The 18276-nt window shown below is 37.0% G+C and overlaps 1 protein-coding gene across 1 annotated transcript in view; it reads right to left on the bottom strand.

Annotated features, from left to right (window-relative positions):
* NAALADL2 (N-acetylated alpha-linked acidic dipeptidase like 2) overlaps positions 1 to 18276 on the bottom strand; it is a 271223-nt gene that overhangs the window by 188661 nt on the left and 64286 nt on the right. The window contains exon 4 of the mRNA XM_086468611.1: positions 13067 to 13186. Coding sequence (XP_086324737.1) covers positions 13067 to 13186 — 120 coding nt within the window. The remainder of the gene's footprint in view (positions 1 to 13066; positions 13187 to 18276) is intronic.

The following is an 18276-nucleotide window of genomic DNA, read 5'->3' on the forward strand; positions in this document are numbered from 1 at the left end:
CATACATTATCACGCTTGTATTACTGACATTATCGCTCCACATCATCCTTCCTCCCCTAAATTTCACAAAGCAATAAACATCACGTATTATGCATCAGCATAAAAACCCCAGATGGTTTTAGCTGGGAAACTGACGTACGTGGATTTCAAGATACAAGATCTATAGCTTTGTCCAAAAATAATTATTAATAAACTGATTTCCAGAATGAAAGTGTACCATTTGTAATCAAATTGGCTGAAATGTTAACATGGTACCATTCCAAAGACTTATGTCAACACCAGAAGACAGAAAAGGAAGTGCTGCTTCCTCTTTAAGGACAAGACACACATTCGACTTTAGATACGCTTGCATTTTTTTTTGGAGGGGTGTTGTTTTTCGGGTTGGTTTTTTTTTTTGCCCTCTTGGAGGGCAAGTAGAGAATATGATAATGGAAATGGTAAAGATGTCTTTTTTTCCTACTATTTATAAACATGTTCACAGAGGCAAACTAAATCATCATGTAGCACACCTTGACCAGGTGACACCAACCTGATTTCAGAAAAAGAAAAAAAAGCTTAAAATCTGCTTGGGTATTACTTAAGGAGCACAGACATCTGAAACACTAGTTCTTAATAAACTGTCTATTAATCTTGAGGCCAAGAGAAAAAGCTTATCTCTTTCTTGACTCTTAAAGGGCAAAGACTAGCGTTTAGAATGCAGCTGGTACCCTCAGAATTGTATCATTTACTCTGGTCTGTTCATCTGTAGATTGAACCTGGAATATTTTGTGGGTAGGTTGTGATATCCTTCTTTGTTTTGTAACAAGTGGTAAAGCATTACCAGAGTTTTAAATACATGCTTTCCCAAATTCTGTATCAAGAAATCTTAAGTCTACATAGTGGAACTCATCACCACAGACATAATAGAGGAAAGTATAAACAGGCTCAGAACTGGAATACACCAATTCATGGCATGTTCATAATGATAATCAGATCAACCCAGACACATCCTCCACTTCAGCAAGTCACACCACCAATGACTGCCATTTTTGGGAAAGGTATACCAAAGGAAAAAAAAAAAAAAATCCTATGTACTTGTTTTGTAACTCATACTCTGCCCCTAAGCATAAGCCATGTCAGGTAAGAATATCAGGCTGACAAAGGACATACCTTACATTATGTTCTCTTAGTAAAAGATGGAGAGTTTTCTCTGGTCAATAAGAACATCTTGACAGAAGACTAAGCAGCCGATCATTCTGGATGAGCGATTGCCTGTGCGTTTCACCATGACAGTTTATGGTAACAATATTTCAACAGTAACAGGATTATGTGATGGCCGTGACCTTATCATCATATGAGAGTTTTACCTGAATAAACACCAGACATGGCTGCTTTTGATAAAGGGGAATTGTTCCAATAAAACCTACTAAGTAACACACTTAATTATGTTCTTTGTATTAATTAAAGAGTTTTAATGTGCTTAAAGGTAAGGCTGTGTTTTTATATTCCTGTGGAGCAAGTGCAGAATGCTAGAAACGTCACTGTATCGAGCTTAACTCTGTACCGAGAAATAAACTTTGCCTATTAACAATCAAGCTAATTTTGACATTAAAATACAGGTTTTCCCAAAATTAAATATTGTACTTTAAGTTTTATCCTGTTTGCTTCCTGAACAGAAAAAGAGAGAAACAGGACACTTAAGCTACCCTTCCCCTGTTACCACTGCTGTTACCAAAGCATTGAACAATTCTGCGCTTTCGCGAGGCCAGAAGCAAACCTTATTTTCTGAATCTCTATGCCTTGAAATGACTTCCTCTTTAAAGAAAATACAGCACCTTCAGTGGCAACGCCAGACTTTGTCCTTGCAATGTCCAGTGAATCTGTACGGCACTCGCATCAAAATTCATCCCAGTCAGGTCTACTTGCAAACAATATAAATTAATAAATTAACATTTAAACAAAAATCTCATTTAAAAATATTTGTGAGACCCACTTTACACTTACAAAGAGTACAAGTTTTCCAGAAAAAAGTACATGCAAAAATACACAGATGAAAACAAAACACTATAGATATTTGCAGAGATTATATTGTATATACAATGTTGTAACAAAACAAATTTTGGGGTATGATAGCCTCACATGCACTTTTTTAAATGCTAAGATTTCAGCCTCTTGTAATTAGCCAATTTCTGATGAATCACATTACAGTGAAAAGGAACCAAATGTAAATGAAATACTCTGTAGTGAAAATTTCTGTACTTTTATCACACTTTGTAGCACCCTTCCAACCCCACCTTGTTGGCTAGGGCAAAGCCATCTTTTAAATATGCTCCCCTTAGCACCTAGAGTGAAGCACCGTGCAAACAGGACACTTACCTTGTGCTTAGATCTTTCAAAACAAGAAAGATACCTATACGCCATTTTGAATGAGATTGTTGTTACATACCATTCTTGGGCAGAAAAAGGAGGCTAGGTCACAATTCTCTTCATGCATTCCAAACGTCTTCCTGGTATCTCATTTTTTAAGGTACTTGTACAGCACCTTCCCATAGAGAGAACTTACATGGCCAGGCACAGCAAGAGCCCATAAAGCCTGCATAGGCCTCAACATTTATCTGACATTGGAAACGGCAGATCCAACGTATCACACATTTATGTGACAGCAACTGCATTGCTAGGAGGAAATTCAAATTTAAGTTGGCATACGTGGTTATTGAGAGGCAGTAATTTCTACAGCTGTCAGATGCACAGGACTAATTAAATCCCACACTGGCAGAGATTTCTTAAACCTGGAATCCAAGTATGGTCTGAACTAGAAGATTTGGACTTGCCTTTTTTTCTTATACTCTATAATATGATATGCAGGAATGGGACACGGTCAGGTGGTTAAGTGGATTAAATGTTATCGTATTTCCTCTGAGATCGCAGCAGGAGGCCTGACTGAAATGAGATGTCAGGTGGCTTCCCCAATGGGCATCTAATATCATAGTACCCTCATATATAACTGAATACTGATATAAAAGGCAATATAGTCAATTTTTACTGTAGGGAAAACCAAGATTGACTTAGAATTGAAAAATATTCTTCCTTCTTATTGAAAGAGTGGTCTCTCTAGGTCACCTCAAGGTCTCTTCTGAGGCTGCGTAGTAAGAGATCTTATGATGCCTGTATAACTTACAGTGAAAAAACATAAATAACAGGTTCAACTGTCAGTGCAGGCACGCCTCCAGCCTTCACAAAATGCAAATACTCCATCTTCTATCTAAAGTATTACTTCTTCATAGAATCATTCAGGATGAAAAAGACCTTTGAGATCATCAAGTCCAAGCACCAACCCTACTCTACCAAGTACACCCCTAAACCACATCTAAACGACCTTTAAACACATTAAGGTTATAGATATCCTGTATCTATAGATAGACACATCCTGTATCCAGACATAACCGTGCTCTGTGCTGATAAATTTCAACCAATGCACATACTACAAATATTTACAAGTAAAAGGCTACCATCAGCAACAGTGTGAGGTTTTTGGTTTGTTCAGCATTTTTTTTTTAATCTGCTGAAGAACATGATTTTTAGAGAAGTTTGAAGTGTAAAAGTGATGTGAAATTTGGAACTATCAATGAAAAATATTAATATTTATTATATGGCATTCTAAGTCAATTTAGGAAAGTAGCCCCCAAAAATTTTAACTTAAGGTTCCCGTGACTGTGATCATACGACTTTTGTTTTCTCACCCAATGAAAACACATTTCAGGAAGCTCAGGAATCTTTTTGTATGCAACATCCTTCATTAATAATTTGTATCAAAAAGCACCAAACCCAATGTTTGTTTTTTTAAAATAATAATAATAATAATAATAAACCATCATGAATGATCACAACTCCAAATTCAAATATGGAAAACTGCTCTCAGAAAATTGCTTAGAAGAAATTCAATACTAAAAAAACCCAAGGAAAAACAACACAAAGCACACACAAAACCCAAACACACTTAAAAACATGAGAATACAGTAGAATAAGATAGAACTTAAAGCAAGTTCCCATTTACTTAGAGCTAGATCTAGAGAAAATAAGGTTGCGTCTGTTGCTGTCTGTGAATTATTCACTCAGACCTAAAGATAAAATTAAAATGCCTGACTTCTCATACTGAAATGCACAATCTTTTCCTGTTAAATGAATACATGTTTGCTGTGGAAGAATTGCCTTCTGCACGGAAGGTTAGTTTAACGTTTTGGCAATTGAAAATAAATATTCCAAGTGGCTACTGCTGTACTTGCAAAGATGGTGCCAATTATATTTGTGATGATGGAATTGGTGTTTTTCTTTCCAAATTAATGCACAGGCATCAAGAGGCCCAAACGGCTAAGTGTGAAATTTTGACTTTGGTGTTCTACAGCTTCTTCAGCATTATCTAAAGAAAGAGAAAATGAAAAAATATAATGCTAAAAGCCACCTCTCCCCCAAAGAAGGACATCCAAAAATCCTGAGGACAAGCAGACATGTATTTTATCCAGCTATGTTCCACAAAATCCAGCTACAGAAGATCTGAAAAGAGGCATCAAAGAACTCTAGGAAAAATAATAAACAACTAATCTGAAGGGCTAGCTCAATTAGCAGCTTAAGTAGGAAAACCCCACCTATAATTCCCTACATGAGCATCAGAAAAAGTGCCAAGACCACTTCCAGAAGTATGTGCAGTAGTGCATCTGCAGAAAGAGCAAATTTAAAAGGTTTAGATTTTACGAGAGAAAGACAAAGTGCCTAAGTCTTTCCTATTGCCCTGCACCTGAGTAGCTGATCAGCTGCGTGGATTTAAGGCTCTGAGGTACAAATTAAGGCAATGGATTTCTTTGCTCAGCTCTGCTTCAGAACAATTGCCTCACAGCAAAGCCATTTCACTTGACTTTGCACCATTTATCAGGACATAGCACTCAGACAGTAAATTGGATGATTGCATTTACTACTCACTTTTTAAAGGCTTGATAAAATAGAAAATTATGCTTGGGTTTCACACCTCTCAAATCTGATAAGAGCTTCAGAAGACCCCAGAATGAAATTTGTATGAGTCAGTCATCCTCCATCTTTGAATGGAAGTCACTTACTGTCTCACTCAATTTAAGCCTATTGTACTACGAGGAGACCTGCTATAAAATGGTCAGCCCTTTCCCTCAGGAAACAGCAATTCATAATGGGAGCTGGACTAATTTTTCAAAGGATGCATTTAATATATGTAGCAAACGTGCAATTAAACACCCAATTGAGTACATGAATACTTAGAATTATTTTCCCAAGAGAAAATTAAGTGTTCAGTGTTATTGAAGATAACGGGACTACGCACCTAGTGGAATAGCTAAGAATTCAGTGTTTGATTCAGTAGTAGGACTTCAGGAACTTCTATATCAATCCAGAAGAGAAAGAGAGAATAGGAACTACAGCTACGAACACAAGTATGTCTGCAAAACAGCAATGACTTCTCAAAACATTCAGGGAAGATTCTGTGGCATTAGAAATGCAGAATAATCGATATCTACTTTTGCTCATTAACTTACATGTCCCCTCGTTTACTCTGCTAATAGCACATTTCTCCTTCCATTCAAACAAATCAAAAAGGAAATGAGAAATAACCAAAAGTCTGATGCAAACAAAATGTTAATTACTTGAGAATATTGACAAGTTGAGCTACAATTATGCTTCCTACCAGACATCAATTGCTTTTCTCCTACCCCACCCCTTGCATATCTTTCTTACTGCTTACAAGAGCAAATTATTTTCTCCTATTTATACAGTATAAAGGAGGAATTCTCACTCTACTTTTATTTACTGCAGAGCATTTAACTAAAGGGATAAGAGAGAAAACTTGTCAACTATTTGATATTCATCTGAACAGATATAGATTTGATTTATAAATGAACTGGCATTGTTTCATTTTTAGGTGATACAGGTCAAAGTACATCATGCTTCAAATGCTGGGTTAAGTACGAGGTAAACTCAGATGCTCAGTTTATATTTTTCTGGGTAGTAACAGCCTTCTAGGAATTGAACAACAGATTTCAGTGTGATGTGGTTCTAATCAGCAACGCAAAACCACTCTTGACTTCTTTTTAGTCATCAACTATAGATTTCTCAAGTCAGAATCATTTCTCAATTTTCTTTCCCATAGTATCTCTCACAGAGGGAAAAAACTGCTTCATAATTGGTACTTCCTTTTTTTTTTTAAGCTATATTTTAAACTAAGTTTACCAACAAAAATTTAAAATATGAGTTCAGTATGAAGCATTAAGTGATAAATCTGTGCAGAGAGACTCGTTTTTTTAAACTCAGATACATGTAGTCAATGGGCCGGGGGTGAATTTCTTAGTCATTCCAACACAGAACAGATTTATGGTATCAAGGCGGGGTGTCTCCAGGCTGCTCTAATTAACTATTACGTCTCGTTCCTTCTGTTCAAAGGGACAAGAAAGCATTGTTATCAGTCAAAGCAGGAGGAATATAACTGAGAACTATGTCTATCAATCTCTTAAATTTGATACGCTTTGGGATGAAGGAAGACCCACGGTCTTCAAAATAAACATAAATTTCTTCGGTAGTCACTAAGGAGCAAAACAGCTTGTGCATCATTCCATGAATCGTGAAATCAGGAAGAGGTAAATAGGTGACTAAAAGAATCATTCAAAACACAGGAAGAATGGCAGTGTGAAACCTCAATTACATAAACACCTATTTGGTATAGACTATTGTCCAGAATGTTTTTTGATGGCCTTGGTACAGAATGTTTTTACATAGGAAGTAGAGAAAGAAAGTAATAGGGAGCCTTCCCTAGACTGGATTATATCTAAGAGATTAAAGAAGCTGTTTGAGGAAGGAGAAGGTTAAGAACATGAGTACAGTAAATCTAATCTTTGTGGGGGAAAAAGAAAAGGATGAAGAATAACAATAAAAGCAACTGTCTTGAAGCAGGGAATCTCCTATAAACTCAGGGCAGACAAAGGCCAAGGAAAAACGATCACAAAGCAACTAGCAGTTCCTTGAAGACAAAGCAAGAACTAGCATTTTTCTAGAAATATAATTGGGCTAAATAGCAAGCTCTGCATCAACAAATCTGATTGTTACCAATCTGATCACACATGCAAGAGAAACTCTCAGGATTTTATGAACTTACAGGGGATTTTTAAAAGGATGATAAATTAGGGAAAACCTGAGAAACAGGCTGCTATTCAAGTGGATGTTACTAGATGCTTCCTTCAGATCCAGAACTCCAGGTCTAGTTTTATATGGTTCTGTAACTTTTATCCATACCACCTATACCTATGGCTTGAATTTTCAAGAAGGGCTTTGGGAGGGGATATAGTATCACTAAAAATCCCACAGCACTCACACGGGAAGTAGGTACAGAAAGACTTTAGATGCCTTGGAAAAAATTCCATCCTACAAAAAAACCCCAACCAGTGTCCTTAATAATGAAATGTATATGAGATGATGAAGTTCTTGAAAAACCATTTGGTTCAATATAGTTTATCAATACAATTTATATGTGCACACTGTGTATATATATATTCCTGTGTGGATAGATATACATGTGTATATATAGGAAGGGAGAAGGGATGAAAGGAGAGAGAGAGAGTCCTAGTTAAATGGAGATTTAAAATGTAATCTTCTCAGTTACATGTGCTAGCAATAAAAAGCACCAGAGGGAAAGAAATAAACAATATAGAGAGTAGAAAAGTGAAATGACTTTTTCAAAAGGAAACATTTAAAATAACTCAGTTATTAAATATAAGTCCTTTAGCAAATTGCCTTTATTCTGGGAATCTACTATTTTCCATTCAGTAAATCCATATCCATAAGTGCCTGCCAATAACCTTTGCATAAACATGCAAGCATCCACATTTCTAAACTTTATGACAGTTAAAAAGCAATTTTATGAATATTTATGAAGGCAGTAAATTATTAAAATAAATATAGATATTTACACATTAGAACAACATCTTCATTTAATGGATGTGGAGAACATGTTAATATGTGAACATTTTCAAGATGAAGTGGTTTGGCCTTCAGGGCTTTTGTTGCTCTATTAAAAGTTAATTTAGGACAGAAATTACAGCTTTTTCTCGAATCCCAATGCCAAAAGATTAAATCATGATCAAGCCTCACAACATTAAAAAAAAAAAAAAAATAATCTGGTGATGGTATTTCCAGAGGCTGGATATTGACTCCCTGGAAAAAAGCCTCCTCTGGCTTCTTTTCTGTGCTCACAGTGGTGACATATACTCAGATGACTTTTAGGGTAGCAGAGCTGGGTGCTAGTGAGGTGGTCTCATCAATCCTTCTGTCACCACATATTTTATACTATTAGAATATGTTTCTTGTCTACAAGCACAGCAGGCAATCCAAGTTGCTCTTTCTCAAGGTGTCCTACATCACAGAATTCATTTGCTTAATCACCAGTAATAAATTTTATCATCTTTCCCCACATGTATAAACTCTCCTGGTTCAAGGACATCAGCGAGTCTGCTCTGACCTCCTGTATGTAACTGGCTACTGAAGTTCATCAGTGATCCCAGTAACCTGAGTTCCACCAAAACTCAAATTTTCTTTCTAGCCAGAACATCAGGAGGTAGTCACTTTCAACCTGAAGGCGCGAGGAAGCAAGTATTCTACTTTGTTTGTGGTAGTTAATTCCAGAAGTGCTTCACTTCTGTTCTACATTTGTCTCATTTCAGCTTTCTCCTTAAGAAAGCTTTTCTTCTTCCTTAATCCAGTCCCCTCTGTGTCTCAGAATAGTCACAAGACCCCTTCAGGAGTAGGCACAGTATTTTAAATTTTTTCCTTCTCTCAGTTATTCAGCACTGTGCACTATTCTGGCTAAAGAGACAGAAATTACTAGCATCACGTCTGTGCCAAGTTAACACATCATATGAGGGCTCCCTCTATGCTTCACGGCTCAGTCTGCTGGTTTAGTTTCTGTTGCTGCAGGAAATTGTCACTCCAGGTGCCGGGAGTAGTAAATTCCTAAACCTTTCAGTTGCATTTGAAAATGACTCTGCCTTTGCCATACTATAACTTGCTCCATCCCTTGAAGCATTTCTACCCTTCTTTCCTCCCACTTTAACATTAATTTTACAATAGACTGGAGTCTCGCTCCCTTACTAATCTTAGGAGTGCCATATCAACGCTAAAAGCCCTTTCTAACCCTCCACTCCACTCTGACTTATATATATGTTATTATACACTCCTTTTTTATCTATTCTTTTTATCACAGTCATGTAAAGGTCTACCTGTTTTGGGTTTTTTCCCCAGAGTCAATGTTCTTCTTGATACTTTACCCTGCTATAAAGGTAGGGTCCATGTTCTTTCTTCTTAGACATATAACTTATCATGTGGTTGTAGTAACATATTCTTTATTTAAAAAGTTCCAGCTTAATCGATCGAGATGTGTCTGCGTGGCTACGCCCACACTCTAGGAGAATTTGCCCACAGCCATAGCTGCTGCCCCTCTTGCCCTGATCACAGAATCACAGAACGGTGAGGGTTGGAAAGAACCTCTGGAGATCATCTACTCCAACCCCCCTGCTAAAGCACATTCGCCTAGAGCAGCTTGCACAGCAACGCATCCAGGTGGGTTTTGAATATCTCCAGGGAAGGAGATTCCACAGCCTCCCTGGGCAGCCTGTTCCAGTGCTGTGACACCCTCGAAGTAAAGATCAGCTACTACGTTCCGTTTCAGTGGAATAGAAATACAACACTCCCAATAAAATCTGAAAATCATATTCAATTACAAAAACTAATGTAATGTCAGATTTCTACAAACCTTGTCTCACAAAGCAGCTTAAATTTATGAACCTTACCAAATTTAATTAGAATCACTCACATTAAGGATTCAACTGCATATTCCAACAGCACACTAATTTCAGGCTTTTCTGCATACTCCAAATTCCCTGTATATTCCAATTTCAAGTTACTCCAAGCTCTGAACCCCGCCTGTTGTTTTCAGTGTGTCTGAATGGGAGTAGTCTGAAAGACTGAAACTAGAAGCTCCAAATTATTTGGAGTTCCTCCTCCAAATATTGTACACCATCCAATCTCCATAAAATACCAAACTAAATGTCTACAGCAAAAATATTGTCAATAATACAATTATTTTTCAAAATATTCAAACTTTCATCACAGGCTTATTTCTATAAATTATCCACTTGTACATCCAGCTGTTTTCTACCAGTACATACTTCTTTCTCTTCAAGTGATGTAAAGACTAAAGAAACGTTGTTCAGCTTTCATGGAGAGTTTTCTGCCAGCAGCACTTTATTATTTCTTTCAGGCTTTTTCCAATGGACTCAATATGGAGAGAAAGAACAGCCGAGATAAAAAAAAGGCAAATTACAAACACACGGGAGAAAATAGGAACAACACAAGAAAAACAGCAGTTGATGACGGCAGTAAAAGAGAGGCAAGCAAAAAGCGTACCCATGCAAGGAAAAATGCAAAGATGAAAAATAGAGTCATGATTAGAAACTCTGTTATGAAGATGAAACCTTGGTGCAGGATCTATAAAAATAGGACCCAAATCCAGAGTGAGATATTTGTATAATATAAAGTAATTATAATGAGAAATCAAAGAACATTAAAATGTGAAAAATACAAGTGAAATAGAGAAATTAGAAAGAAAACCAGATAAAAAAATTAAAAACCCAAATATATATAGCGACAGCTCTGTTATGAACTAGCGTTCTGTTTTAAAGTGATGTAAAACCAAGCACGTGGAAGACAGAGATAAGGAAAATATAGGCTGAGCAAGGTATCTGCTGAAATAGAAATGTGAGAGTAAGTACAGAAACATAAACATTGCGGGGGGAGGAGACAGAAAAAGGATTCAGTAGTGAGATACCGGGGCCATTTAAACCGCCAGGACTTGCAATCCTCTTTGACTTCAAATATTCCTTATTAAAAAAAAAAAAAACCACACCTATTTCTGATATCTTCCTAAATATTTTCTCATACTTAATAGCTTACAATTATTTCACAGCCAAAGAGACACAGTTTATATTCTAAAAAAAGACAGTTTACAACCTCAAAAAGAATAAATAACAACAAAAGGGTAAACTTCGTGTGTGAGGAGCAGAACACAGGTAGGTTTGGGGAGCTGTATTTTTAGCTCAGATCCCAAGTGTGCATTCGAAACCAAACTCCTGATCATACCACACTTTGGTTCATATTGCGTAACGGACTCTGAATGTGCAAAATGGATCCATTTGGAAGAGCAGATGAGCACCAGAAGGGTGGCTAACACACCCCAGCCACCAAGGGACCAGACTACAGCCAACCCAAAATAAAGTTCCTGAGATGCACCCTGTCCTCAGCACCAACTGTTTTTACCTACTCCTTTAGGCTGCACCACTTGCTAATTTAGACATAGCAAGTGCATACAGAACACAAATTAAATTGGTAAAAAGTCCATCTCAGACACTTTAGACATTGCTGTTACAGGAAACTTTGCATCTTTATCAGATTCTTACTTTATGAGCCCCAATTGCCATTTCATTGTTTTTGTCAGTGGTGAAACGCAGAAAAAGATCTATTGGTGGAAACGATGCACAACAGCCAAGTTCCAACAATGATAACTGACCTTTCACAGGCCTAATTAGATTGTATCTAAATAATTCAAATAAACAGCTAAAGCTACTCAGCTGAAAATGGCATTTTTATTGAGACAAATATTATTCCTATAGAAAAAAAAAAAATTAAGTGGTTATTTTCTGAACCTGTGTTGCGGTCCCGATTGTGCTTTCTATGGCCGACAGAGCAGATCCCGATTCTCTTAATTATAAGATCTGGAGTTACTGTTCTTTTATAATTGCTTTTGTGAATTGGGAATGAATTGTTTAAATATTTATTGGGCTAGTGCATTTCTGAAAGGCAAAATAGCATTTTTGTTTATAAAATATTTGCAATAGAAGGCAGTTAGGTGACATTTAGAGTTTAAATGTGGTTTATGCGTTGAGTCTATTACATCTAATATATGAGTGGACTAGTGAGCTCCATCTCTGCGCTCTCTGCCAGTGCCGGAGTTGGAGGAGAAAGAACAGACACACACATACCTACGTACACCTCTCCCCACACATAGCTGCAACCGAAGCAGAAGGAATGAAGGAGTGGAAGAAAAACAGGGTTCTCATTTTGAACTGGTGGTAACCCATCCATAGACCAGTAAACCCCAGTGATTTTACAGGAGTGTCTGACCACTACTGGTAGGGGGAATAAATGCCTGTCTGTGTACCTCAGGGTAGGCTGCTTACACATTTTACAACAGAAGTAAATGCTGGTTTTCAACTCATAGTCCCTTTCTCCCCTCTAAGGTGGTAAAGAGCACAGAAAGAACCGAGAAGGCAAAGGCACCTTCTCCACAGAGCAAGGCTATATTATGTCATGGTGGAATCACGTTATGACACCATTTCTTAAACAAATCCATAAACGATGTTAGTCCTCCTACAGTATACGCTACTGGTTACTACCTCACAATCTCAGTGTTGGCAGCAGCAGGCCCGCAGCAAGGCCCAAAGTGCTGGGCTTTAGACACAGCCCAGCGGGACTGGAAAGACCCACAGAAGACCGAGGTCAGGTGAGGACATGGTGAGCTCCGCCTCCTCTCACAGCATGCTTGAACTATAGCCAGTGGCCAAGTATGACATACCAGTATGCAGAAACGTAAGATTTCAGCTCAGTGTTATAAGTACATTTTTAGCTGACACAGATCCAACTATTCCTGATCTCAGTTGCATTTTGTTGGTTTTTTTTTCCATTCATGCTTTGTTATTTCTTTTAGGGATTTCCTTATTTGCCAAAAGGCTTACAGTACACCCAGAGAAAATACGGCATACTACTGGGGCGCTGTAAGATATGCAGCAAAATAAATAACTGTAACACATAAAAGGCATCGCAGATCAAAGTGGGTTGTATTAAGGTAAAATCTGAATGCCAGTAAATTCAGACTTACGGGGATTGAATGGGACCAAAATACATTCTGGTATTTTGAAACTGAAAAAACCCTAAAATAATGAAGCTAAAGTTCAACAAGCATTTGACTAACCTTATAAAGCAAAGGTGATTGTCCTAGCTTCAAAAGTGCAATTTTTTTGGTCACGTTTGTAATGGCTTGAACCCGGATCAAGTCTTCCACGGTCCCATACTGTACATCAACAAGTTCTGCCTGTAAAGAGAAGACAAAGTTCAGACTATACCCACAACTAAGCATCACTGAGGGTGCTCCTTCCACAGAAACAAAGTTGTTTGCATAAGTCCAAGCACGTGAGCAGAGTTCTGCTATTACCTTACCCCCGCTTCCTAATCCAGAATACCTGTAATAACAAAGAGCCTGAGAATTCAATCTGATGGATAAATTTATATCTTTGCAGTTTTCATTCACAATTCAACAACTGTGACCAAAACACAAGGGTTTTTTTCCAGGAGTTATAATAAGTGGTGCTGATTCTGACAAGAATTTCCCCTCATTAGCTACAGGAATGTATTTAAAATCATAAAAATTTTAAGGGATACCAACTCATCTCTGTAAATTTTCTTAAAAGGAATCAGTCTTGTAAAGCATTTCAGAAAATGAGTGAATTCGTATACTAGTCACTTATGAAATTATACAGACAATACATACTCTACCAATATAGTTTTATTATGTGGTCTCACGATTTCTGAGCAACCCACCGTAACTACTGAAGTATTTTCTTATAATCCACCAGTTATCCAACCATCATAATCCAATAACCATAGTGATAACAGACTACATCGCTCTGATGCATAAACTTTTCTATTAATACATATTTTAAAATTAATTTAGTTGGAAGTGAATCTAAATAAAAGTGTTTAGAGCATGAAGATCTTCAGCTCTTCAGTGAGGACACTGCAAGAACATGTAGTAAAGGTCTATGTTATTATTAAATATCAAGCACTGGCAGTGATGGAAAAATACTTGAAGACATGTTTTCAAGGATTTTATGTTTATATCTATCTATCTATCTATCTCAATATATTCTGGTGAAGACCAAGTATGAGGATAATCACTCCTGTACATTATTATTTTAGGATGTTATGAAGCTCTCAGGACACCATTAAGAACTACACAGTGTTCAGATAAAACAGAAAAACAAGAAGATACAAGAATATTACATGAGTGTTTAAAAATTGAAATAAGAGGAACAGTAAAAGATGGAGAAGTTTTTCTTTCAGTTCAGTTTTGGTAACTGAAGTATGGATTCATTGCCAAAGGCAAGTTCTGATTTTGGGCGTCTCTACACAAACTGTTTAAATTCTAACAACAGCTGTTCTGGATATGTAGGATGTGTGAAATGTTACTAGATTCCTGAACATGGGTATTTTAGGAAAGCATTTACCCTTCTACAACTGTATCTGAATATTTTGTCTGAGTTTGCACCTCAATGCAATTCATACAAAAAATCTGACAAGGTTCCTGTCATCTTAAATTTTCAAGCTAGCAAGATCCTAAACCTATAACATGTCATCAGCGCTATGTAAACCAAGTATTTAGAAAGGGCAGCCTAAGTTATAAAACACTTCCATAACATGCAAACATAAGATTTAACACCAAATATGGAAATATAGGAACATGTAGGAAATGCAGGCACTTCATACTGATTCTTCTGAAATATGTGGGAGTTTTAATATCTAAAGAACTTGAAAACTATTTCATAAGAAAATTCAAATGGTTACTACAGGCTGAAATCCAATATAAATTTTTTTCCTGTGATCATCATATCTGACAAGTACGATAAAATCAAGTAAAGAAGTTTTTGTACTAGTGGAAGCTATTTTATATTTTACCTAATCCTGGTTACAAAGAGTTCACCTCAAATGAGGAAAGGGTAATAACCAGTGTATTACCTTCAACTTGACACAAATTTTACCTTATTCTGTAGATCTCAGCTTCATTTTAATTGGTACCTACCAACATGTCAATAGATATACTTTAGTGCAATAATTATCAGTCTCAAAATTCTTACGGCTTGCGAGGTTATACCTAGGCTGATTTCTGGGGAGACGTCTCATCAAATTCCTTTGGGCCCAATGCCTTTCCCGCTTACCCTCAAGTGAACTGAAAACCAGAGCTTTCATCATTTGTGTGAGAGAAACTACACTGAATTTTCCCAAGGCAAAATCAATACCCAAAGATAAAACATAATGAAGTATCAAACCATTTGCTTCGACAGCATGCCTGTGTGAAAATGAGATCCCTGCCCATCTACATGTGCTGCTTCTCTTCTCATCATTTTTGCTAGCTGCTCCTCCTGGGTGCTATCCACTGCTCTGTAAACAACAAAACTACATGTTTGCACAATTATTAATGCATTTACCAACTGCCCTTGGATGTTCTTAGTTAATTTATGGATGCAAACTGCATCTTCAGGAGCTGCTCACAGGTCTTTCCTGGGCAACATATGAGCTCAACAAGAGCAGGCTGAATAAAAGGCCCTACAAAAGCACAGCTCATTTTTTAATTATGTGAGAACCAGAACTTTACTCCCTGTTGCCCCAAACACTCTGCAAACTGTGTTCTTTGCACCAAATGTTAAAGTAAGTCCCGATGCCAAAGCTGTTAAATACATTCATACCTTGAGAGCATATGTAAGAATTCATCACATAATGAAAAAGCAGCTGGGTAGAATATAACAAAGAATTACATATGCTTTCATTCCACATCTTCCACATGAAGGGTATGTCAGAGCTCAATATATTACAAGTCTTTCTGTTGCACTTGCCTGAAAATAGATATGACCTAAGCCTCTTGTTACTGTCCAGTTTCAGTGGTACTTGCACACTTACACTTCACTAACTTCAAAGTGGTTCATTTCTCATCACAAATCTTTGACCCTTAATTTTACCTTTCTGGAAAGTGTGGGTAAAAATATTGTACATGTCTACCGAAGTAGTGATCACATCCTGGTAACACGACACAGAGCCTAGCAGCTGGAGGTTTGCACTGCTAATCTCAGGTCTAACTTAAAATCATAAAAAAAGGGAATAAAATCTTGAGTAAAACTACAGATTGGCTCCTCCCCTCCCAAATGAAGCCAATAACCCACAGGAAGAGTTTAAAACAATGTCGTAAGATTTTAGCAGTACAGTCCAGAAATTAACAGGTAAACACTAAATTCTAAGAATACTTTTAAAAATTAGTCCTGCCCCTTCCTTTCTTCTACACCTCAACGCGCTAGTAAAATTTGCAATAAAAAGTAAAATATTTTGCACTACTTAAGAACAACATCTCATCAAATACAGTACAGCAACATTAGCTCAGAGTAGTCGGGTTTGTTTTTATTTAATACACGGGTGCTCAGCTAATTGGACTCTTTACTTCAAGAATAAAATAAAATGTTGAAAAAATACATCTTTATAATAATGTTAAAGAACTCTACTGAATCCAAAAACTGCTACCCTCTCAATAATCCACGGAGAAATTTAAGAGCCCATTTATGTGGCATGAAGTCCTGTCACAGCATTCCTAACACTTCCTAAAATGAATAAAGATTTCCTATTCTTTCTTTTTTGGAAATGCTCACAACATGACATAATCCTCATTTTATACATTCCAGATTTATAAAAGCAAAATACCCCACCCCAACTACCCATATTTGATAAACTCCTTTCCTTTGGCAGGATAATTCTCTTCAGAACAGAACGCATCGTTTTATCAGGTGCTGAAAAAGAGCACTTGTGTAGCTGCATTAGATATGCAAGGGTAAATCCTCTTACCCTAAAACTGGGAAACTTGTTAAAAGAATGAGTTCTTTTATCCATTTGAATTAGGTACTTATGCTTCAAATTGTTTCATGCTATGCTGTTTGAAAGATATGACTATTTAGGAACAAATTGCGATGTGCAATACGGAGTTCAGTAGTATTCCCCCATGCATGAAATGAAGTAGGGGTAGGTAATAAAACAAACATTTTTAGAAAAAGTAATTATTTTATGTTAGACTTATTATTAGTTTCTAAGTCCCAAGATGATGCTCAATGAGTTGTAAGCATTCTATCTTAAAAACTGCGATAAAATCCCCCGTAAACAGAAAAGATAAGCACTCTGAAAACGCCACAATCAAGACGGTCAAGGATCTTTTCCCAATTTCTTCCACTTATTGCCAAAATGAAAGAGAATAAAACAGCATACTTCATCCGGTCACGGACGACAGAGTAAGACAGGTCTTGGAAAAGAAAAGGATGAATAACTCTATGAAACAGGTGGCAACTGAGGTCTTTAAGATGTTGGATATTAGATGGAACAATTAGTTAGAATTGGATAAGTTAAATAGATCAAAATGAATAATGTAAATGTTTGTCATATCACATTGTCATCATTCAGTCCAGTTGAATGAGGAAAGGAATTTAATAACAGCATTATATATCTTCATCCAATACACTGGCTAAGAAGCAGATTGTGGCTGATTTGCCAGAGGCACACAAGATAGGAAAAAGATTAAGGGAAAAATCCACGGAAAAAAAGCAACAACTGAAAGCCAGTACACCGAGGAAGGGAGGTTTCTCACAACCACCAAAACGCAGATGGAGTCAGTGCAGATAAGAAGGCAGCTCTTAAATGCACTTTCTCTGGCTATCAAGGCTGGAAATCCCCGGGTAGAAAAGCATCACACCTAAGCAAATCCTTCTACTATTATTTCTTAAGAGAATATATTAAGGTCAGTACTGAGCCATCCGAAACAAGTCTTACCTGAAAGGTGTAAACTTATGCAGAAAAAAAGCCAAAAGCAGCAGACAGAATGACTGTGGTGAAAAATCTTCTCTTCTTAGTGTTATCTGTTGCTAGTGCCACAGTTCAGAAACCTCAAATTATGAATATACTTTATCAAATGCCAATCTGTGGAACCACATTAATGAACAGCTTCTACACAAGCTATTTGGGAGGTCAGGACCATAGAAGCTGCAGCTATGAATGTGACTGATACTCACTAGCACAATCAAGCTCATATTCCTGCTGGTTCTGACTTACCCACCAAAAGAGTGTCAGAAATGGATGATGTAAAGAAACTCCAAGTATTGAAGAAAATGAAATATTAATGCTATGTATACAATACACTTAGGATGGCTTATTCCTCAGAATTAAGATGATTTCTCCAAAATGCACATATGTCATTCTAGAAGTATGAACCCCTTGGTTCTGCAACTGTTCGGGCCTACTACATCACCTTCTTTCATTTAAGTCAATGCCATTTATTCTTCCTTCAACATTCAGCTACTATTTTCAGGTTGTTCACAAAAT

This window comes from Leptosomus discolor, chromosome 7 (genome assembly GCF_034619465.1).
Source record: "Leptosomus discolor isolate bLepDis1 chromosome 7, bLepDis1.hap2, whole genome shotgun sequence".
In the NCBI taxonomy this organism is placed as follows: Eukaryota; Metazoa; Chordata; class Aves; order Leptosomiformes; family Leptosomidae; genus Leptosomus; species Leptosomus discolor.